This window comes from Pelophylax lessonae (genome assembly GCF_965119305.1).
Source record: "Pelophylax lessonae genome assembly, chromosome: 5".
Lineage (NCBI taxonomy): Eukaryota > Metazoa > Chordata > Amphibia > Anura > Ranidae > Pelophylax > Pelophylax lessonae.
The window spans coordinates 49,585,277-49,609,146 of NC_138772.1; the positions used below are offsets into that span (position 1 = coordinate 49,585,277).

Below are 23,870 nucleotides of genomic sequence, written 5' to 3' on the forward strand. Positions count from 1 at the left end.
TAAGTGTGCCCCCTTCCATCAAGAGTCCTCTTCAGAGTGCCCCCTTACATCAGGTGTTCCCAGAAGAGTGCCCCCTTCCATCACAGGTCCTCATCAGAGTGCCCCCTTACATCAGGTGTTCCCAGAAGAGTGCCCCCTTAGATCACAGGTCGTCCTCATCAGAGTGCCCCCTTACATCAGGTGTTCCCAGAAGAGTGCCCTCTTCCATCAAGGGTCCTTATCAGAGTGCCCTCTTCCACCAAGGGTCCTCACCCAAGTGCCCCCTTACATCAGGTGTTCCCAGAAGAGTGCCCCCTTCCATCAAGGGTCCTCATCCAAGTGCCCCTTTACATCAGGTGTTCCCATAAGAGTGCCCCCTTCCATCAAGAGTCCTCTTCAGAGTGCCCCCTTACATCAGGTGTTCCCAGAAGAGTGCCCCCTTCCATCAAGGGTCCTCATCCGAGTGCCCCCTTATATCAGGTGTTCCCAGAAGAGTGCCCCCTTACATCAAGGGTCTTCATCCGAGTTCCCCCTTACATCAGGTGTTCCCAGAAGAGTGCCCCCTTACATCAAGGGTCCTCATCCGTGTGCCCCCTTACATCAGGTGTTCCCAGAAGAGTGCCCCTTATATCATCCCCTTGATAAAACTAGAACTATGTCAGGGGTATTGATTTCAAATTTAGAGAGGTCTGGTCAGTAAAATGTTCTTCCAGAAGAGGTATGAATCTCATGCCCCAATCAGAGTGACCCCTTATTAATATTATTATTATTATACTTCAGGATTTATATAACGCCAACAGTTTGCACAGTGATTTACGTTAGGACAAACAGTACAGTTACAATACAATTAAATTCAGTAGGAATCAGTGGGCCTTGCATGTTAGAGCTTACAATCTGAAAGGGAGGGGAGTGATAAAAAAGGTAATAAGTGTGGAGGATGGGCTGATGGAGAAAATAAAAGTACAGGTGTTAGGTTGAGGCAGAATAGGCTTCTCTGAGAAGAAACATTTTCAGGGATCGCCTAAAAGTGGACCGAGTAGGAGATAGTCAGACAGATTAGGGAAGGGAATTCCAAAGAATGGGAGAGGCTCTGGAGAGCTCCTGGAGGCGATCATTGGAGGGCATTACAAGGGAATTAGAGAGCAGGAGGTCTTTTGTTATTTTGGGACCTAGGTGTCCTCATCACATTGCCTCCTTCCATCAGGTGACCCCATCAGAATGTCCCCTTTCATCAGGGATCCCCATCAGAGTGCCCCTTACATCAGATGTCCCCATCAGAGTGCCCTCTTCCATCAGGTGTCCTCATCAGAGTGTCCCCTTCCATCAGGTGTCCTCATCAGAGTGCCCTCTTCCATCAGGTGTCCTCATCAGAGTGTCCCCTTCCATCAGGTGTCCTCATCAGAGTGCCCTCTTCCATCAGGTGTCCTCATCAGAGTGCCCCTTCTATCAGGTGTCCTCATCAGAGTGCCCCCTTCCATCAGGTGTCCCCATCAGAGTGCCCTCTTCCATCAGGTGTCCTTATCAGAGTGCCCTCTTCCATCAGGTGTCCTCATCAGAGTGTCCTCTTCCATCAGGTGTCCTCATCAGAGTGCCCTCCTCCATCAGGTGTCCTCATCAGAGTGCCCCTTCTATCAGGTGTCCTCATCAGAGTGCCCCCTTCCATCAGGTGTCCCCATCAGAGTGCCCCCTTCCATCAGGTGTCCCCATCAGAGTGCCCTCTTCCATCAGGTGTCCTTATCAGAGTGCCCTCTTCCATCAGGTGTCCTCATCAGAGTGCCCCTTCCATCAGGGGTTGCCATCAGAGTGCCCCTTCCATCAGGGGTTGCCATCAGAGTGCCCCTTTACCTTTTGGCACCAGTCAGGCAGAGCGTAGGGCAGGTCTGGATAGAGGACGTTTCACCTCTGTCCTTCTGTGATGCTGGGGGCATGTATGGGGCATCATTGGTTGACAGGATGCTGGCAGTCTTAACCGTTAATCACTCCAGAGGAGAGGGGCAACCCTTGGTGGGGTCTGGCTGGCTGGCTGTTTGGGTAGAACTGTCCAAGTCCAGGCTGTGGTCCACTGTTTAGGGATGTCTGCCCTATATCATTGTACTAAGCAGCCACATTTGGTGATGTGGGGTTAGGCAAGGCTCATACAGTCTCTTAAACAACCATTGACATGAGCCGCTAACACTCTGTAGACTCTCTGCCATACTGTCCTCCTGATCTGGAGGTCTCAGCAATGTAATGACTATAAAAGTGAAGCCCCATCCCTGTGATCCATCTGTCTCCTCCTCTGTTTAGAGCTACAATCTCTATATTAATCCAACATTGTTCTCTTTTGTTCTGCAAAGTGATTTTGCTAAGCTGGGCCGATGACGAGTCCATTTACCGGATGGCCAAACGGCCGAGCCTTCGTCTACTCAGCAGACTAAATCCTGCTGAGAAGGGTTCTGGTGAGTTAAGGTTGAAAATAATAATCCCCCCAATTCTGTCTATAATTAAACACACTTACATCCGTTCTGTGTTAATGGAGGCTTTATTACAAGGAGGTGAGTTATGGGGGCTCATGCACATGGTCGTAAAAAAAAAAAAGATGCTGCATTCAGATTCATGCTACGCATAATTTTTTAATGGAGTAGTTTTGTATATTTTGGACCCCTGCCGACTGCTGTGTTGTGATCAATAATCTTGTATGGCATAAAATTCTGCATCTATGGTCAATATTTCTATGTAAAGTTGATCTTCGCGTTTCTTCTTACCTTGCGCTTTTCTTTTTTTTAATCCCTTCTTAGGTTTGGTCGTCCTTGATTCACATACTCACCTCCCTAGCAATTCCAGCATTGTCCTACTGTTATCTGGCAATCCTGCTGTAGCCCCGCCATCTTGGTCCTCCTCTGGCATTGAGAGCCAGTGGCCTCTCCTGAGTTCTGGCAACTGCCCCCGATGACGTGGACCAGGCCTGGCCACCGGCCGCTGTGACTCTCCCATTACCACCCCTTTTAGAAAATAAGAACCAAGTATCATTTTGTGGTATTAAGATCCTCCCCCCCCCCACAACAATTGACCCCCCAGCAACAATGGACCCAACAACAAAATATCACCCCAGCAGCAATAGATTCACCCCAGCAACAATAGACCTCCAGCAACAACAATATATCTCCCAGCAGCCAGCATCAATAGACCTCTCCTGAGTTCTGGCAACTGCCCCCGATGACGTGGACCAGGCCTGGCCACCGGCCGCTGTGACTCTCTTCTTCTGCAGCCTCCTGGGCGGGCTTTTTTTCTCAGAGAATAGGTGAAGGAACTCCCCCTTCTGAGTTACCCCTTGTCTCCGCCCACTACCCACCTCTGAGCATCGTCCCTTGCTTCCACCCCATACCCAACTCCCATTACCACCCCTTTTAGAAAATAAGAACCAAGTATCATTTTGTGGTATTAAGATCCTCCCCCCCCCCACAACAATTGACCCCCCAGCAACAATGGACCCAACAACAAAATATCACCCCAGCAGCAATAGATTCACCCCAGCAACAATAGACCTCCAGCAACAACAATATATCTCCCAGCAGCCAGCATCAATAGACCTCTCCCTCAACAGAAGTACCCTCCCAGCAACATAAGACCCCCCCCCCCAGCAACAATAGATTACACACACAAAAATAGATCACCTCCAGTGACTATGAAACCCCAACATCCATCATAAATAGACCCTCCAGCACACCCCAGAACCCCTTGCCATTACATACATTCAGTGCTTGAACTGCATTCCCTTGAGTTCCTGCTTCCACCCCATACCCAACTCCCATCACCACCCCTTTTAGAAAGTAAGAACCAAGTACCATTTGGTGGTACTAAGATCACCCCCCCCCCCCACAACAATTGACCCCCAGCAACAATGGACCCCACAACAAAATATCACCCCAGCAGCAATAGATTCCCCCCAGCAACAATAGACCTCCAGCAACAACAATATATCTCCCAGCAGCCAGCATCAATAGACCTCTCCCTCAACAGTAGTACCCTCCCAGCAACATAAGACCCCCCCCCCCCAGCAACAATAGGTTACACACAAAAAAATAGATCACCTCCAGTGACTATGAAACCCCAGGATCTGCAGATCACAACAGGACAAAGCTGGAGTTTTCGGGCAGGTACAGTATGTGAGTCAGGGACTACCGAGCATAAAGGGTAAGCGGGGATTAAAAAAAAAAAGTTGTGGGTAGGAAACGTGAAGTTCCTCTTAACATAGAAATACTTACCAAGGACGCAGATTTTTTGCCTTGGATTTTATCCCGAGAGGTGCAGAAGGCGTCATTCTCACTTAGCCGTGAATGGCGTCAGGGCGTGAGGTCGGTGCTTTCCATTTACGGAAGGGAAGTGGGTGTGAAAGATTAAAGCTGGCTTTACACTAGTAGATTTTTCTATAAACATTTATACAAAAATTTTTTGCACATTCGATGGATGGATAAATGTCATTCGGCAGTGCTTCCAAATTTTGTTTGCTTCTAACATTGGATTTTGTAATGTAATTTCCTGAAAAAAATACACTGTTAGAAATGTGTTCATCTAAAAATTTTCCATTCCGCTCCTTCAATTTTCTCATCACTGCGGTTAAAAACAAAACGTTGATTTGACCCCACTAACGATTAGAAAATAGAATTTTCGTTAAATGAAAAATTTTAAACAAAATCGTACTAATGTATAGCCAGCTTACATTATTAGGGAGTGAAGGTCTGCAATAACATAGGAATGTAAACCCATGTACATGATGGAATCAAAAACTCAGCTAGAGGTTTGGAAGAATTTTATGGATGTGAATGTATTAGGGATGTTTATGCGTCTAAGCCCCGGTTCACACGGCTGCGAATTTTGTTGCGATCTGCTGCGACCCAGAAAGACACAAGTAAAAAAACATATTAATAAGTCCAGAAAGGAGAAGAGAGGGGGGGGGGATTGTACTTTGTGATACCAAAATAATGTAGAAAGTGTATATAATGCGTCTGGAGGAGAAGCATTTTAACCTCAGGCAACGTGGGGGGTTCTTTACTGTTAGGGCTACAAGATTGTGGAATTCTCTACCACAAGAGGTGGTTTCTGCGGGAAGTATGGTGACTTTCAAAAGACTCTTAGATGTACTACATTTCAAGAATCTAGAACATTCAGGGGTATGAGAGATGATTACGGCCACACACACCTACACAGGTTGAACTGGATGGACTATTGTCTTTATTCAACCTCACCTACTATGTAACTATGTAACTATATAATGTTTAGCTAACAAGTCAATATTTTTATCGAAACATTATTTTGGTATCACAAAGTCCCATTCCCCCCCCCCTCTCTTCCCCTTTCTGGGCTTTCTATACATAATACAGGGACAGATACAGAGGTACAGTGGGTTACAGGAACACAATGGTTTATTTACAAGTAAAAACACATTCATTTCAATGGGTGCCGTCTTAATTGCTGCAATTAAAAAAAATAGGTACTGAACTGCTTTTCTGTATCTTCGCTACGGAATGAGTGCCATAAACTGCGATGTTAAAATACGAAAAATTGCAACTTAGTTGTATCTTTGTCTTATTTTTGCAATTCTGCCTGCAACTTTTAGAGGGTTTTTTTTTTTTTTAACCAAAAGTCACAAAACATCAAAGTTGCATGAAAGTTGCATTAAGTCGCAAAAGTAAAGTCACACTGAAAGTGGCACGACTTTTTCAGTCGCAGCAGTGTAAACCGAGCCTAAGGATGTGTAAATGTAAGCACAGTGGGGATTATGACGTGTTTTGGCAGCAAGATCCTGTGTAGATATCAGTATTTTATTACGCCCATATGCATGAGCCCTTATGTGTAAGTTACAGCCTAAACTGTGTGTATAAAACATCTTACCCGGGATGTCTACCAACCTCTTCTGCAATAACAAATATGTCCCTGACTAAGTGGTGCTGTCTCACATGATCCAAGATTACAGTGTTGTAGTTTCTGTGCAATACGTGCAACAAAATAACCATTTAAAGTGATTCTAAACATATTTTTTTCTTTAAAATAACAAATGTGTTATACTTACCTGCACTGTGTAATGATTTTGCTCAGAGCAGCCCTGATCCTCCTCGTCTCAGGTCCCCCAGGGACACTCCTGGCCTTTTCCCCCACCCGATTGCCCCCCTAGCAAGCTGCTTGTTAGGGGGGCACTCGCATGGGCTTGCTTCCAAGCCAGGCTGTGTGTGTCCATAGACACACACACAGCATGGCTAGGCCCTGCCCCCCACTGGCTCCCACTGCTGTCTCTGAGCCACTGTGGAGGAAGAGAGCTGAGAGAGCTGAAGCCCTCATGCACATTGCTGGATCGAGATTGGGCTCAGGTATGTATAGGAGGCCTGGGGGGGGGGGGCTGCATGCAGAAGGCTTTTTACCTTAACCACTTTACCACTAGAGGATTTTGCTGTCTTACGTCTGGGCCACTTTTTGCGATTCGGCGCTTTGCAAATTTAACTGACAATTGCGCGGTCGTGCGACGCCATACCCAAACTAAATTTACGTCCTTTTTTTCCCACAAACAGAGCTTTCTTTTGGTGGTATTTGATCACCTGTGCAATTTTTACTTTTTGCGCTATAAACAAAAAAAAAAGAGCGTAAATTTTGAAAAAACAACAATATTTTTCACATTTTTTTTATATGAAATTCCCCCCAAAAAAATGTAAAAATCAAAATTTTTTTAAATTTTTGACCAATTTGTTTTCTGCTACCTATGTTTGGTAAAAAAAATTCACAATAAGCGTATTGTGATTGGTTTGCGCAAAAGTTATTGCGTTTACTAACTAAGGGAAAGATTTCTGTCATTTTTGGTGGTTTTTTTTTTTAACGAGTAATGGCGGCGATCTGCGATTTTTTTTGCGGGTCTGCGACATTGCGGCGGACAGATCGGACCCTTAACTGACATTTTTGACACTTTTGGGGTTACCAGTGACATTACTGCAGTAATCAGTGCTATATAAATGCACTGTTACTGTAAAAATGACACTGGCAGGGAAGGGGTTAATTTTATTGGAGAGGGAGGGGTTAATGTATGCCTGGTGCTTACTAACGTGTGGGGGGGAGGTGACTGAGTGGCACAAGGACAGATCCAGGGTTCAGCTATGCTGAACCCTGCAATCTGACCCTGCCTGTCACTTAGGAGATCCGCCCGCTTGTGTTTACACAAGCGGGCGGATCTCCACACTAGATCCCCGACGATCGGGGAAGAGCAGCGGCGATCGCCACTGCTCCTCCCCTGGCCCGACTCGCCGCCGAGAAAGGAGAGTGTCTGATGACGTAGATCTACGTCGTCAGACGATAACGAGCCACTTTGCCGCAATACTATTACCGTAAGCAGACGGCAAGTGGTTAATGTAGATACCACTACCACTTTAAACTACACTGCCAAAAATCCAATGAGCTGATAACTCTTCATCATTATCTTATTATCTTAAGCAGTCTTATCAGCCCTGTCCATTTTTTTTTTTCAGTGAACTACAGAACACCCCCTATGTTGTAGAGAGATAAGGAGAAGGGTCCTACAGTCCTAACATTCTTTTGGTGGTGCCCCCGCACAGTCATTCACTGGGAGATCAGTGTGGGTCTTTCTCTTCTGCCACTGGGGTCATCGGTTCTAATTCTGGTCCTGCTCATAAGAGTTTACAATCTATTAGATACATTTTCACATGGTTTTCCTCTTTTCTACTATTCATTCCATTTCCTGTATCCCCTTTTCTTTCCAGGGTTATCTCTGGTTTTCTTTTTTTGTTTTAATATTTTTTATTTATTTTTTTTTTATTTATTCATTTAGTAGTTACATTACTATTTTTTGTTTTTGTTTGTTTGTTTTTCTTTATGTTCATTTTATATTTTTTTATACTTTATATATATATATATATATATATATATATATATATACTGTATTTTCTGGCGTATAAGACTACTTTTGAACCTCAAAAAAATCCCCCAAAAATGGGGGGTCGTCTTATACGCCGAGTATAATATCTCCAAGGTAACCTAAGTAACCTAAGTATAAGTATTACCGGTAGATGTAATCTCTCAAGACGCTGGCTGTGTGGAAATTCTGTACAGGTATACCGTATGTACCGTAGCTTCGGCTACATACAGTGCACCGCGCTGAGCCAATCAGGGAGAGCGATGTATTCTATTATTGAATGCAAAGCCTGCTCGGATTGGCGGAGTAACATGAGCCCGCCTCTCTGACTCTGCTAATCTGAGCAGGCTTTGCATTCAATAATAGAATACATCGCTCTCCCTGATTGGCTCAGTGCGGTATACCGTATGTAGCCAAAGCTACGGTACATACAGTATACCGGTACAGGATTCCCACACAGCCAGTGTCTTGAGATTACATCTACTGGTAATACTTATACTCAGGGGCGTAACTACAGGGGTTGCAGGGGTTGCAATCGCTACCGGGCCCCATGCTCCAGGGGGCCCGGTAGCAAACCAGTGGGTGAACTTCCAGGATCGCAAAGGTCACACTTGCGACCGGACCCTGGCATTGCACCACTGTGGGGAGGCCCCAAGATTGCAGGAAGGGGGCCCACAAGATTGCAGGAAGGGGGCCCACTGCAGAACTTGTGAAAGAATCCTGCTGCGGGACCGTAATAAAAGGCCATGCAACGCGTGTAAAGAGCCCCAGGATTAGTGGGAAGAGCCCTGGGCTTGAAGGTAAGGGCCCCGGCCAGGGGTCTGGGGGGCCCTTCATGCTTATACTTAGGGTACCTTGGAGATATTATTATGAGAGATTACATGTATTACAGTACTTGGGGTACCTTGGAGATCTATGAGAAATCTGATGTTTTTCAATGGTGTTGCCTTGCTTCAGAAGGGGGGTAGTCTTATACGGCGAGTATAGCCCAAAACCTATGTTTTAACTTGAAAATTAGGGGGGTCGTCTTATATTCCCAGTCGTCTTATACGCCGGAATATACGGTATATATACAAATATATTGTTTTTATTATTATTTTTTTTTTTTCTGGACATGTACTGTAGATAGCATTCAAAAGCAAAAACCAGGTGACCATGGACATTCACCGCTCGGCATGTATCCAAACTAATGGTATAACATACATCACAAATCACATTGATGGTGCACAAGAAAAGTATCAAGTAGAAAATATATAACATGCAAAGAATAAAACAAACTCAGAAGTGCCGCATAACCTGGCCTGGGAGGCACCAGCAATATTTCAGGTAACAATGTTGGTCAAAGGCCGACCCAGCAGAAAAAAGGTTGCGGTACTGACCACAGTAATGATCAGGATGACAAACAGTGGGCCATAGAATGTTATCACCATATGGAGGGTTTGCCGTGGTGGACTTTTTCTTTTTTAATTTAATTGAATTAGTTCAAATGATATTCTGCACTTACCAGTTGCTCTATTTTTACTTTTTTTTAGTGATATAGTAACTCCCATTTGGATGCAGCAGTACCACCCGGCATGTTTCCCATCTTGCTCTATGTACATTATAGAAATAAGATTGTTTCTCCTCACTCACACTGACATTTGTCCTATTGGGAGTGTTTTTCTTGTCTGTGCCATCATAACAGATGAGACCTCGGAAACTTGGACACAAGCTGGTGAGGAGTGGGCTGCTCTAACACAAGTCAGATGGCCCTGTAGTAATGGCGAGGCACAAAGGAGGTTTTGTATTTATGACGTTACTGGAGATGTCCTATTGTACATTGGATTCCATGTGTTCATAGCTGAACATGTGAGCCCTTTCATTAGAAGCACAGAACATTTTCTTCTAAAACTCAGTTCTGCATTTTTCATGTAAATTCATATTATAACCCGAAACACTCAGCCAGACACTCTGCATTTAAATTTGCCACATAGAAATAAAATTATGTAGCACTGCCCCCAGTAGGAACTGCTGGATATTCACTCCATAGGTTCCCCCTGGTTACCATCACCCCACAATAAGTAAAGACCAGTCCTTCATTTTCCTTGGCTCACACTCCAATAATCAGCCCAGCGGTATTTGGTTGTTTTTTTAGTTTATTGTAAAATGGGGGTAGGAGAAGGAAATAGTGGGATCCTCCAACTTTAACTTTTCACAGTGATTGAGGACTCCTATCTTCTCTGCTTTACTAGAGATTTGAAACAGCCAGGCTGTTGATTCATCCTGCCATTTTGGATGAATGTGGATTAAGCCTCTTATCTTTAAGATGACTTGGTGAACAAATGGTTATCTTCAGGACACTCTCCCTACTATCCTCTCTCTCCTCTTCGGCTGACACCCGTCCACTGTCCTACGAACGGGGATGGCCCCCCTTAGGTCAGGCCCCTTGACACGAGTCCCTATACTCACAATACTGTATTCCCAGGGTCTCCAGTGTCTCCCCTCTCAGTCAGCTCTCCTGGACCCCTGAGTTCAGCTCCTCTCCACAGCTCCACTGGCCCTCAGGACAACTTCCTGCGACCGCATGGCACCTCTACAGAGGAGGAGGCAGCTGCCCCCCCCCCCCCTCCGGGACTCCGCTCTCCAGCCAAAGACCCCGCAGCACATGTGCTCCTGGCTTTTATACAGTATCCCAGAATGCACCAAAGCGGCCTTCCCTCTGCCAATCATCAGGACTGTATCAAAAGCCTATGCACCCATTCGTCAGGTTTCCTCCCACTGTCCAACATGCCTCCCTATTGGACCAGCGTGAAACACTCTTCAGACTGAATGATTCGCATACTGAGCACAATGAGCAGACCTCACTAACAGATCCTGCGTAAAAGTCTACAAACTCTGGGATTCTTTTATTTATTTTTATTTTTTTTACTAGACTGCGATATTGCGGCGGACAAATTGGACACCTAACTGACACTTTTTTGGGAATGATCAGTGTTAAAAATATGCACTGTCACTGTACTAATGACACTGGCTGGGAAGGGGTTAACATCAGGAGCAAGCAAAGGGTTAAAGGTGTGCCTAAGGAGTGCTTACTAACTGTGGGGGAGGTGTTTTTTCTATTTGAAGACATGGATCTGTGTTTCTGCTTCACAGGAATACAGGGTTCACGTCTTCTGTACTCACAGAATGACAGTCTGCCTGGTTTACAAAGCCTACTGCCGCCTATTGGTAGGCGATTTATTGTGTGTTAGTCCCGGTTCACATATGTGCGATGACAGACATCGCATGTGATTCGGAGCGCACTTCTCTGAAAATCACATGCGATGTCTGTGCGATGCAAACTCGGCCATACAGATTGTGTGGTTGAATTTGCATCGGATTCGGACATAACTCACACAGGACCCTTTTTTGAGTCCGCACCAGAATCGGATCACCTGGGTGTTCACACCTATGCGATCTAATTCAAGTCTGAACTGACAGTTCGCACTGCGATATGCAAACTGATTTGGGCGTGTCGTTAATCTTGTATTGACACCCCCAGCAATTCGCATATGGCAGTGGGAACTGCCTGCGAGTTGAATGCGATGCAGGAACCCGCAGTGGATTTGCAGGGTTCCCGCATCTCAAATATGTGAACCGGCACTTAAAGTCAAACCAGGTGTAAATGAGCCCTAAGGTTGATTTTAGGGCACACAAATACAATATACTACCCAGTTTTTTGGTCATATATAAAGAGTGAGGTTGTGCCAAGTAAACGGATACCCAACATGTTAAAGATTAAATTGTGTGCATCCGTGAAACAGTAACAAACTGCAATACCCACAATGGTTCACATGTATGTTATGCTACATAACTGTATTTTTTTTACACTTTAGATACATTAGATTCAGTGGATATTGGGTGCGTGAAGGGCTCTGTAACACAATGAGGTCTACATATGTTATACGTAAACCTTTAATGAGTTTTAGATGTCTTTATTACTAAAGCTGTGATGTCTTCATAAGATCTGGTGTCGGTAGTTCACACCATGTGTAATAACCTAATACTGTGTTAACACATTAATAAAGTGTTACTTCCCATCCCCCGTGGAGATTTGCATTCTTCTCCTCCTAGTATCATATATAGAAATTGTGTTGATGTTTATTCTCTATTCCCCACTTTGCAGTGTATACTATCCTGTCCAAGGTGCACTCCGACCGCAACGTCTATCCTTCCTCCGGGGTTCTGTTTGTCCACGTTCTGGAGAGAGAGTACTACAAAGGGGAATTCCCTCCCTACCCAAAACCAGGTATGAAACATGGACAATTTTCCCTGTTGGTGTCTGAGTCTAGAAATTAGACACATGATTTGTTTTGTTATGAATCTAAATTTGGAAGAAGTTTTAGTTATTCGGGGATTCTGATGTATCCAACTCTATGAATCTCAATATTAACAAATTTCAACAAATCCAAAATAAATTATTTAAAAAACAAATAATTATTTTAGAAGGTTTTGTACAGTGGGGAAATTAATTATTTAATCCCCTGCAGATTTGGTAAGTTTGCCCACTTATGAAGAAATGAAGGGTCTATAATTTTTATCACAGTTTATTCTGACTCCAATTGTTGTAATAGTGACTTATCCCTTGCTGAGACCTATTCCTGGGCTGTATAAGAAGATACAATCACAGCGGACAATCGTTATCAGATAGCAGAACTCACCAGACACCGTTTCTTTCCATCCACATAGGTTTTCTTGCAAGCAGTAGTTATAGCAGACAACAAAATGTGACAGATGATTGAAGAGGGTATTTGCAGGTAAAAACTTGGTAATTTGTTCCCGGATGCGAGCAGATTGTGGCCATCTCTATTTCCACAAGCATAAGAAGCAGGATCAGGAAAAACATTATAAATGGGAGGGGACAGGAAGGAACACAGAAGGGAAAGGAAAGTGCAACAACCGAAATAACCACAAGATGGCAGTATAATGACCAAATATATATATAGACATTACCATAACTATGCATTATATTATATCTTATATATTGGTGTAACAGCACATAGGTGTATTTTAAATGATAGAGACAGAATATCAACCAAAAATCCAGAAAAAACATTTGATACAAATGTAATAAATTGAGTTGCAGTTCAGTGAGTAAAATAAGTATTTGATCCCTAAGCAAGACATGACTTAGTACTTGGTGGAGAAACCCTTGTTGGCAAGCACAGAAGTAAGACGTTTCTTGTAGTTGGTGGCCAGGTTTGCACACATCTCAGGAGGGATTTTGTTCCACTCTTCTTTACGGATCTTCTCTAAATCCTTAAGGTTTCTTGGCTGTCAATTGGCAACTCAAAGTTTCAGCTCCCTCCATAAATTTTCTATAGGATTAAGGTCTAGAGACTGGCTAGGCCACTCCATGACATTAATGTGCTTCTTCTTGAGCCACATAGCAAACCAAAGAGTGTACAAGTACATAGTACATACGGCGCTCCTAGGAGAAGTGCAAAGTTCCTGGGTCCATTGGAACTTTCATCTGTATTTGTAGACCATCAACAAGGTAGAGGAATGGATGAGAGATCAGTATAAGTAAGATAAAAAGTGTAAATTATTAAGTTTCACTTACATGTAAACAAGCTGTAAATTGTACACAGGGCTGGTATAGTTCCTTAGTTAAAAGTAGTGGCCTCGATGGACTGGAAAGCAATTACAGGCACAGACCAGGAATCGTCGTGGGGAAAGCTGGCAGCCTCCGGGGCTCTGACACACACCACTGCAGCTGAGTGTAAAAAGCTTACAGATTGGGAGAGGGGGTGGGACGCGATGCGTTTCTGAGGCCCTTCCCCCTTCGTCAGGCTAACCTAACCTAAAGGAGGCAGGGTCTCAGAAATGCGTTGCGGCCCACCCCCTCTCTCAATCTGTCAGCTTGTGTACTCAGCTTCAGTGGTGTGTGTCAGAGCCCCGGAGGCCACCGGCTCGCCCCACGGCGATTCCTGGTCTGTGCCTGTAATTGCTCTCCAGTCCATCGAGACCCCTACTTTCATCTGAGCAACTATAACAGCCCTGTGTGCAGTTTATAGCTTGTTTACATGTAAGTGATACTTAACAAATTACACTTTTTATTCTTATTCTTGCTTATACTGATCTGGCGCCCTGTATTTGTTGCATGCCTTTGAGGGGATCCCAATACCGAGCGAGGAGCTGCCGGTGAATGGATGTGTCCTTTCTCCTATCAAGATTACCATCCCCCTGCAATAGTCTTCAGTGAACTCATATGACTGTTTGTTTGGCCAGTGGAGTGCTGACTCACCTGCTATTCATTAGCGAGCGACTTTTGGCTAGAGGAATGGATGAGGCAACTGGACGGATGAACAGGAGAAGGGACCGGGACTGGAACATCTGCAGTTCCCACAAAGATCTGGGTAGGATCACCTCAATGTGGCACAAAAATAATAGCAGGGTGCTGAGGTCAGTGGCGTAGCGTGGGTTGTCAGCACCCGGGGCAAGGCAAGTAATTTGCGCCCTCTAACCCGTGGGATTTTAGCACTCGAGTCTCTTCCACTAGATTAGGTAAAGAAACCCTTACCCCCTAAGCACATGTATTGTTTGTTATGAAAATACTGATATAATTCAGGCTCCGTTCACATGAAGGCGTTTTGGGGCGTTTTTGGGGCGTTTTTCTGCTCTAGGATCAGCTCTCAAAACGCCCAACAAGACAAATCCTATTCATTTCAATGGCCCCTGTTCACATCTGAGCGTTTTGACGCTGTATACAAAACGCCCAACGCTCATAAAAGTACATGAGCTTCTTTTTGGGCAGATTACAGGCGTTTTCCATTGATCTCTATTCAATCTAAAAACGCCTGCACAAAAATCGCGGTAAAAATCGCGGTAAAAAACACCGCAAAAATCGCGGTAAAATCGCGGTAAAAAACGCGCGAAAAACGCTACGCTCAGGTGTGAATGTAGCCTAAAGTAAAATGCATCTAAATACAAGTTTGAATGACCAGCGTGCCCCCTTTCAATGCAGAGAGACCAGCGTGCCCCCTTTCAATGCAGAATGACCAGCGTGCCCCCTTTCAATGCAGAGAGACCAGCATACCCCCTTTCAATGCAGAATGACCAGCGTGCCCCCATTCAATGCAGAGAGACTAGCGTGCCCCCTTTCAATGCAGAGAGACCAGCGTGCCCCCTTTCAATGCAGAATGACCAGCGTGCCCCCATTCAATGCAGAGAGACCAGCGTGCCCCCTTTCAATGCAGAGAGACCAGTGTGTCCCCTTTCAATGCAGAATGACCAGTGTGCCCCTTTCAATGCAGAATGACCAGTGTGCCCCCTTTCAATGCAGAGAGACCAGCGTGCCCCCTTTCAATGCAGAATGACCAGCGTGCCCCCTTTCAATGCAGAATGACCACCATGCCCCCTTTCAATGCAGAGAGACCAGCGTGCCCCCTTTCAATGCAGAATGACCACCATGCCCCCTTTCAATGCAGAGAGATCATCTTGCCCCCTTTCATTGCAGACAGACCAGAGAGACTTACCTGCAGTGGCAGCTTTTCCTCAGTTCTCCGCGTCTCCGAGTCCTCCCGCCTTCTCCTCAGCCAATGGCATGCGATCGCCTTTCGGCCAATCAGGAAGCAGGTCTCGGACCCGCTTTCTGATTGGCCAGCAGGAGGATCCGTGTGACAATAGCAAATTTTCATTCGCTATTGTCACACAATGGGTGGGCTCAGGGCGCACTGCTCTGTGCCCCGGATCCACCCTTTTTTGAAGCCTATTAGAGCCTCTGGCTCTAATCAGGTGATTAGAAAAAAAAACCCATTCTGTGACAGCGCCAGGCTGCTGACTCACTCGCTGCTAAACTGACTGAGCAGTGAAGAGAGGCGGCATAGGCAGGGCTTGGCTTGCAACGCCACCCCACCCTTCACCAATGGACAGGTGGGGCACAGTCCAGCCCCGCCCGACCTGCCATTTTCAGCCATAGGGCGGCTGCGCTGGACATCTCCCAGCCTAAAGATGGAGGCAGCCATAGAAAGTGTGTGAACTGTGTATGTCAGAGTCAGACAGACAGAGTGACACTGCGGATGCGCCCCCCCAGATGTTGCGCCCGGTGCGGCCGGCCTCCCCTGCACCCCCCACGCTACGCCACTGGCTGAGGTCAGTATCAAATAAAAAACACTTTATTAAAATAAACAGCACACTTACATAGAAGTTAGCATGAAACAGCATTGATAGGGAACACCTGGGACCAAGCAGCTGTAGGATGACAAGGAGTCAGCCAGTTCAAAGTATGGATATTAGCAGTGGCGTTCTAGGCTGCACACGAGGATGACCGCTGTCAAAATGCCTGGTGAATGTCAGGAGAGGGGGTGTGCATGACGCGTATCCAGGGACTTGCCCTCTTCTTCAAATGCATGGACAGTGAAAGGAAGTGATGGGCTTATAAAGCTAAAATGAGGAACATGGAAGGGGAAGGAAGGAGAAAGCTGAGCTGCAGCATAGAGCTAGAAGGGCGGGAAGGGGAGGAAAGTGGGAGAGAGAGAAATTACAGAAGACATAGCTGAGCCATTAACCCTTGGCTTGCAGACTGTCAGTATTATGGAATTCAATGTTACTACTGGAAACAGGGAGTAAAACAAGAAAATAAAATATAATAAAAAAGCTGCACTGTAAATATAAGGATCAAGAACTACTACATTACAATATTACCATTAATATTACTAGAGATATGTTCATATATGATTAAAAATGGATATATATTGGTAATAAAGATGTATATAAGACAAACATATAGCAAAAAAAAAAAAAATGAACTAAATAATACACACACATATATATATATATATATATATATATATATACACACACACACACACAACTGCACAACTGATACGCATTTCTAATTCAAAGAGACTGAATGGTATGTAGCAAAGGTGCATGATAACAGAAGCTCGGATAATTTACCAAAATTGAAAAATGTATAAGAACAGAGAGGAGACCGGGTACTCGCTACAAATAGGTACGCACCTCAAGTTCTTCACTGAGGCCTCCTGGTGACAGAGTATTGAGGTGATAAATCCAAAAGTTTTCTCTGCGGCAGAGGGTATGAAACCTCTCTGCCACAGAGTCACAGGGGGGAATTTGTTCCAAAACCCAAATTCGAAGGCCATAGGTGGAGCCATCATGAGTGTATTTAAAATGGCGGGGAACACTTTGATCAATGCTGCCTTCGTCAATGATTCTACTGTGTTGACCAAAACGTACGAATATTCTGGTCTACATAGAGGAGACAACAGGGGCATGAGAGGCAGTATACAACAAAATCAGTGGAACAGGAGAAGAAGGAACTGATCGAATACTTTTTTCATTTGTTATCGGTAAAACTCTTTTTTGCGGTGGTCGACAAATTTGCACATCTTGCATTTAGTTTTTTACATTGAAACAATTCCTACTATATTGAAGAAAGTAGCCAAAGGATGGGAGGAGGACTTATTGCTGGATGGTAATTTGCTAGGGGCAATTTTGTCTTTCACATTGGGAGCCCTTCTATAGACAAATTTAGGTCTGTTTGGGCGAATTGGCCTTAACTTGGGGTCATTCTAAAGGATCCCCCAATGTCATGCAACTACCATCTCCATCTGTTTGAAAAGGGAGTGAAACTGGGTTATAAAGTTGATATCGGCCTCCGAAGTAGTCTCTGTTTTAGCGGCCCTAATCTGGCTAGTGGCACATGTTTTAAAGGATTGTTCAACTAAGCTAGGGTTGAAGCCTTTTTCCAGAAATCTGTCTTTGAGGATCTGACCTTGGGAAAAATAATCCTGATCAAGTGTACAGTTCTTCTGAAGACAAATAAACGGTCCTTTAGGGATGTTGTTAAGCCAGCCCGGGTTAAAGCAACTATGGGAATGAAGATACGAGTTGCTCGAGGTGGGTTTGAAATGCGTCTTGGAAGTAATTTGCCCATTGGTATGGCCTAATTCAAGGTCAAGTAAAACCAAAGTAGAAGGATCACAAACATGAGTAAAGGACAGAACGATGGTATTGCCATTACAATATTGAACAAAAGGTACAACTGAGGAAGAGTGACGATAATATCATCAATATATCGTCCCTAAAGGATGATATGGGCAGCAAATGGATTGTTCCTCCAGATAAGAGACTCTTTCAACTAGCCAAGGGTAGGATTGGCTTAACAGGGAGCAAATGAGGCTCCCATCGCCAAGCCCCGTATCTGGAGGAAAAAAATCACATTGGAAAGAGAAATAATTGTGTTCCAAACAATAGCGGGTACCCTCCAAAATGAACCGGGTCTGCGCAGGATGCAGATGACACACTTTGGTGAGAAAGAAACTGAGGGCTGTGAGGCAAACTTCATGTAGGATGGAAGTATATAAAGATTGGACATCGAGGGACAGCCAAAATGTAAGAAAGTTCCCATAGAATGCATTAAGATAAAAAACCTTCTCACTTTACAACTCCTTCAAAATACACCTATGATAACATTTAGACCCTTCATTTCTTTGTAAGTGGGCAAACTTACAAAATCTGCAGGGGATCAAATAATTATTTTCCCCACTGTACATACCTATATATAAATATATGTCCAGCAGTCTAAACTATTTGGAATTTTCCTAATTTTTATCTAGATCTGCCAACTGAAATAATTTTTTTTTTTTTTGCATAGGGGAGCTAAGCAATGATCCAATCACCTTTAACACAAATTTAATGGGCTATCCTGACCGACCAGGTTGGTTGCGCTACATTCAGCGGACCCCTTACAGTGATGGCGTACTTTATGGATCTCCGACCTTTGAGAACGTAGGAAAACCCACCATTATTGAGGTATAAACTCTTTTTATAAGGTGTTTATAAAGGGTGTATCCATTCTTTTTGATGCTCTTTTTTGTGTCTTTAGTATATACTTTACTTTATACTTTTAGTAGTATATGCTAGAACTTTATTAGAAATATATGCATTTAAATTTAAGTAATCCAAGATGTTTTTAAATACATGTTAAATAACAAGGATTGCATTTTTCAGCTAAGGCTGGGGTTTCCAACCTTTTGAATTTCCTGGGCCACATTGGAAGAAGAGGAATAGTCTTGGGACACACATGAAATACACTAACAATAAGGATAGTTTATGAGCAGAAAAAGTTGGGCACAAGTTAACTTTACTGATAGAGATAAAGTACTTTTCTGAGTAATAAAACCATTTTTACTGTAATATTGTTTACTAACCACTTAAGGACCGCCCCACGTGCATTTACTGCAGCAGAGCGGCCCTTAAAGCGGAGTTCCACCCTAATTTTGAAGTTTACACCATAAATTACATTAAAATATCCTGAAAAAGAATTGGATAATTATTTTTTTTTTGTTTCACTTACCTTATTTTTAATGAAAATTAACTTCCCTTCCTGCCACTTCCTCCTGCTGCGGCCGCGGCCACCAACGTCACTTCCTCCTTTGCATTGACTCCTTGGAGATGAGTGTAATCAATCCCAGGAGTCAATGCGCCTGCACCTGTGTCCTTCGTTACTTCCGGTGCAGGGGCGTCATTCCCTGCTGAATGAATGAGAACAGCTTCTGGGCATGTGCAGAACCAGCTGTGGGATGATGCGCCTGCACCGGAAGTGACGAGGAATGGCATTCTGGGACTACAAAATCCAGGAAGAGGGACACTGCGGCTTCAGCTGCCCACACCACTGATGGCAGCGCTGGACAAGAAATTTACAAGGTAAGTATTTCATCCTGCAGGTTCGCTAAACAGGGGACAGTTCAGAGGCTATCGGTGCTTAAATGCACTAGCCCTGACTGTCCTAGGGGTATTTTTATCATAAAAAAAAAAAAAAAGATTTGGGTGGAACTCTGCTGTAAGAGCAAAATCACGTACCTGACCAGTAATAAAAAACCTGACAAATGTACTAAACCCTCTCCACTCTGTCCAAAACAAAAAAAAAAAGTTTTGCCTTTAGTTTTACTTTTATTTTTTGGTGTAAAGGTATTTTATCCTTTAATTGTTTTTAAAGCTGTATTTCACCAGCGCTTGCTGCTTCTGTGTGTGCATGCCATTTTGGAGTGCAGGGTGTCGCCATGATGCCTTCATTCTCTAAGCGTGTTTCATCTCAGAGAATTCGTCAGGAGGTTTGTGTTCTTGTTGTCACATCCATCTTTAAAGTGGTTGTAAACCCTTCCATCTACCCAGTGACTATCCTCAGGTGATACACAACGATGAAACAAAGCCTCCTACGTAAGTTGTACCTGTTTATCTGCAGTCTTCTCTACAGCCATTAAAAGTCCAGACTTTATGAAGCTTGTCTGAGGCTTAAAAAAAGGGGGGTGGAGAGCTGAAGTTTATACTCTGCAGAGCTTATTGAGGAGAGCTCTGAGAGCTGATTGGAGGGAAGGGAAGGAAAGGGAAGGGACCCCGCTTCCTTTACACACCATACAGGAACAGAGCTGAGGCTGTTAATCACAGACTGTGTCTCCCCTGTCACCTTTTTTCTCTTGGTGTCAGGAAAACTTGTCAGAAGGGACTCATGCTGATAGCAGGGGAATGAAGCAGCAGACATAAACGACACTTAGTGCTCTGAATTGAGACACATACACACTACAGAGGGATATGCTTTGTTCATATTTCATGTCTGAGGATTACAGACACTTTAGGTCTGTGGCAGAGGGTGCAGAGGATGGAATACAGGATGGGCACATTGTATGGCACTTATCTTCTAATTTGTATCTAAAGCTAAATGTATTTTTTTATTTGTGAATAGAGTAATGAGGGGTTAGACCTTGTACAGGTTTTTTCTGCAGTCTGTATTATCTCAATCATGGATGTGATTTGTCCTCTCAATCATGGATGTGATGGAAGTGGCCTCAGGCAGACTCAGAGCTCTCACTCAGATAGTGTGACTCTCATAGAAGAGGAGAGGACTGTGACTGTCAAGGAAGCATAGAAACTCACTGAAAACTGAGCATGTGCAGTGCTGCCAACACTGGTCTGCAAAATCCCTAGCTGAATTGGGGACATGGACACAAGGGGGAGATAGAGAGCAGCAGGATCAACCAGTTTTTTTTGCAGGATCAACCAGTTTTTTTTTTTGCAGAAAACAGTAAACAAATCCCATAGTGACTGAGTATGAGCAGCATGTAATACACCATTTATTGATAGTTTTTTGTGATTGCGTTTTTTATGATGTGGGTTCGAAGGCACATTGCAAGTAGATAAAAAAATAATTTATAGGAAAAAATATGCTGCAAGTGTACATGACTTTTGGTTCTTTTGCCTGCAATTTTTTAGGTTAGTCACAGCAAACATTTATATACATAACAGTCTATTTGTCACAATCTCATTTTAGGTACATGGCAGCTGTCAAAAACATTGAAGTTTTCAGCAGAGCTGGAAATGAGAGCACAGCTGTGTCCCGGCATGATACTCTGAGTAACCTTTACTTTGTCACCATACACAAATCTACAAAGGCCAACGTGGATTAAAATGTGACAGAAAAAAAAATAATATTTGTTGTACAAGTCAGAAGCTGGGCTGATACTATAGAATAACTTTTAAAGCAGACATCCACCTAAGGCTAACAGTGGGATATAATAAATACCATGGTTGGTGTCAGACTCAGTGGGAGTAAAATTAACCACAAATTGTTGGTGTCAGTGGAATTAAGAATAAGTATTAGTGATAACTGGTTACTTACCAAAAAACACATTCCTGTGCCGCTGGTCTGCTTACACTGATGTCGGAACTATACTATGAACGTCGGGAAGAAGATCACTGTGATAGACCCAACCAGGACAGGGGCTTTTGGAGGTGACTGCAGAGTAGCCTCTTGCCTATTGACTATGGGCCCTGGCTTTTGAGGGGGCTCTATTCTTGGGTGGTGTGTGTCTGGGGGACCCTTAGAGGGGTCTTGCTTCGGATTCGGGTCCATGTCTTCCTGAAACACACAGACTCTGGGAATTTAGGATCTAGATACAGATTTGGGGCCTTTGTGCCCAAACCAGCAATGACTGTTTTAGACTGAAAAACTCAGAGCAGATGTTATTATAATCAGCTAAAAACAACCTGATGCTGGGTCTCCTGCTATAATCTGTTTACTAAGCTGTCTTTCTCCCACGGTATTATTTCCCCATTGTGTGCCTCCTAGGTGTGAATTCTAGTTGTTAATTGAGTCACCTATTGTTTCTGTCTGCTAATCCTTTAGAGATTTGGACAGCCCTAGGTCTTCTTACTGGGGAACTGGTAACGATTGGTCTGGTTGAGTACTGAGTCACCTAGGCTTGGCTAGTGACTAGTTACCTTACTGTTTAATTAGATTATCGTTTATGGTGGCTGTTCCTTAATCCTTACCCTATGTTAATTATCTTACTGTTTGCATAACGTGACCAAGCTCTTATCTGATTTTGTGTGGTATATACAGTATATTCTGTATGAGTTTACAATAAAGTTAGTTCCAGTTTGCACCTAAGCTAGTGTTGTCTACAGTGCTACAGTGGTGGCTGGTGCTCCATGGGCCGGGGAGGGGGGCAGCAGACGGACCACACCATGCCCCCCCGGACCACACCAGTCCGCACACCATACCCCCCCCCGGACCACACCAGTCCGCACACCATACCCCCCCCCCCGGACCACACCAGTCCGCACACCATACCCCCCCCCCGGACCACACCAGTCCGCACACCATACCCCCCCACCCCGGACCACACCAGTCCGCACACCCTACCCTCCCCCCGGTCGCCGACTCACTCACCCTCTCACCCTGGACATGTGGAGGGCAGTCGCAGGCAGCAGGAGCGGCGGTGGCTTCCCCATCGGTCTCCTGCGTCTCCTCCCTCCTCCTTCCTCGGCCAATGGCATGGCTTCTCCTTTCGGCCAATCGGGAAACGGGTCTCAGGACCCGCTTCCTGATTGACCAGGAGGAGAATCTGTATGACAATAGTGACTATTCATTCGCTATTGTCTTACAACTGGGTGGGCTCAGGGCGCAGTGCTCTGCGCCCAGAGCCCACCCTTTTTTGATGCCTATTAGAGCCTCTGGCTCTAATCACGTGCTTCAAAATTTAAAAAAAATCCCCATTGGAATCCATGCATCCAGCGCCCTGCATGTAGATTAGGGGGCCAGATGCATGGATAGGGGGGGTGGCGCCCCTGTGCCCCCAATGGATGGGCCACACCTGGTTGTCTAGTTCTTGGGTGCTCAGCTATAATTCCTGGTTCCAGACTGGAGGAAGCTGTATGGTGGAAGCACCTAGGCTGGGTGCCAGGCGTTCCATCACTAATTGCAGTGCCAATCTGTGAAGTGCCAAGTGCCCTGAATCCTGTAGGACATGGAAGGTCTTCAGAATCCCAGGATCCAGAACACTTGACAAGGTATGGGGAAGCATGTGACTTTCTCCCCTTCCTCTCGTGGTGCAGCAATTGAGCCATAAGTCCAATGGACCGACCTGAACATTGTCATGTAAGGAAGGGAAGAACGTGAGCTCCAACATTTTTAGAAATGGAGCTGAGGGACTTTATTGAAGAAATATTAAGCTGTTGCCCATCCCAGCTAAAAAAATCTCTTTCATTTTACAAGTGAAAAATTCAGAATGAAAGACCAAACTTGATTGGTGGCTGTAGAGAGGCAGCCTGTTACTCCTGTGCTGCCTGCGGACTACATTGCCCTATATGTGGTTGAACTTTTCTTGCAGATTTGCTGTGTATGCATTTGGTTGTTAAGCATGATGTAATGGATGAAACAGCCAGGCCCAGCTATGAATTATGTCCTATAACAACATGTCATTATCGTTCTTGCTGCCACCGAAAATATATTTTTGGCCTTGTCAGAATATATAGCTTTAATGTATAAGTGTGTGGTGTGCAGGCAGGGGCCCGGGCCTGCCGCTGCCTCAGCCAATGATCGCTGTGAATGCATACGTGGTGAGCGACAGATGTTAAACTCTCAGGGAAAATCGAATTAATGAGAAACAGGGTACAGCTCGAGTGTGGACATCTGCATGCAAGGCTCATTCACCCCTCTCTGAAGATTTTATAGCTT

The 23,870-nt window shown here is 44.6% G+C and overlaps 1 protein-coding gene across 3 annotated transcripts in view; it reads left to right on the forward strand.

Annotated features, from left to right (window-relative positions):
• SGCE (sarcoglycan epsilon) overlaps positions 1-23,870 on the forward strand; it is a 116,974-nt gene that overhangs the window by 15,291 nt on the left and 77,813 nt on the right. For all 3 annotated transcript variants that reach the window (XM_082259087.1, XM_082259089.1, XM_082259088.1), the window contains exons 2-3: positions 12,015-12,137; positions 18,510-18,667. In XM_082259087.1, coding sequence (XP_082115213.1) covers positions 12,015-12,137; positions 18,510-18,667 — 281 coding nt within the window. The remainder of the gene's footprint in view (positions 1-12,014; positions 12,138-18,509; positions 18,668-23,870) is intronic.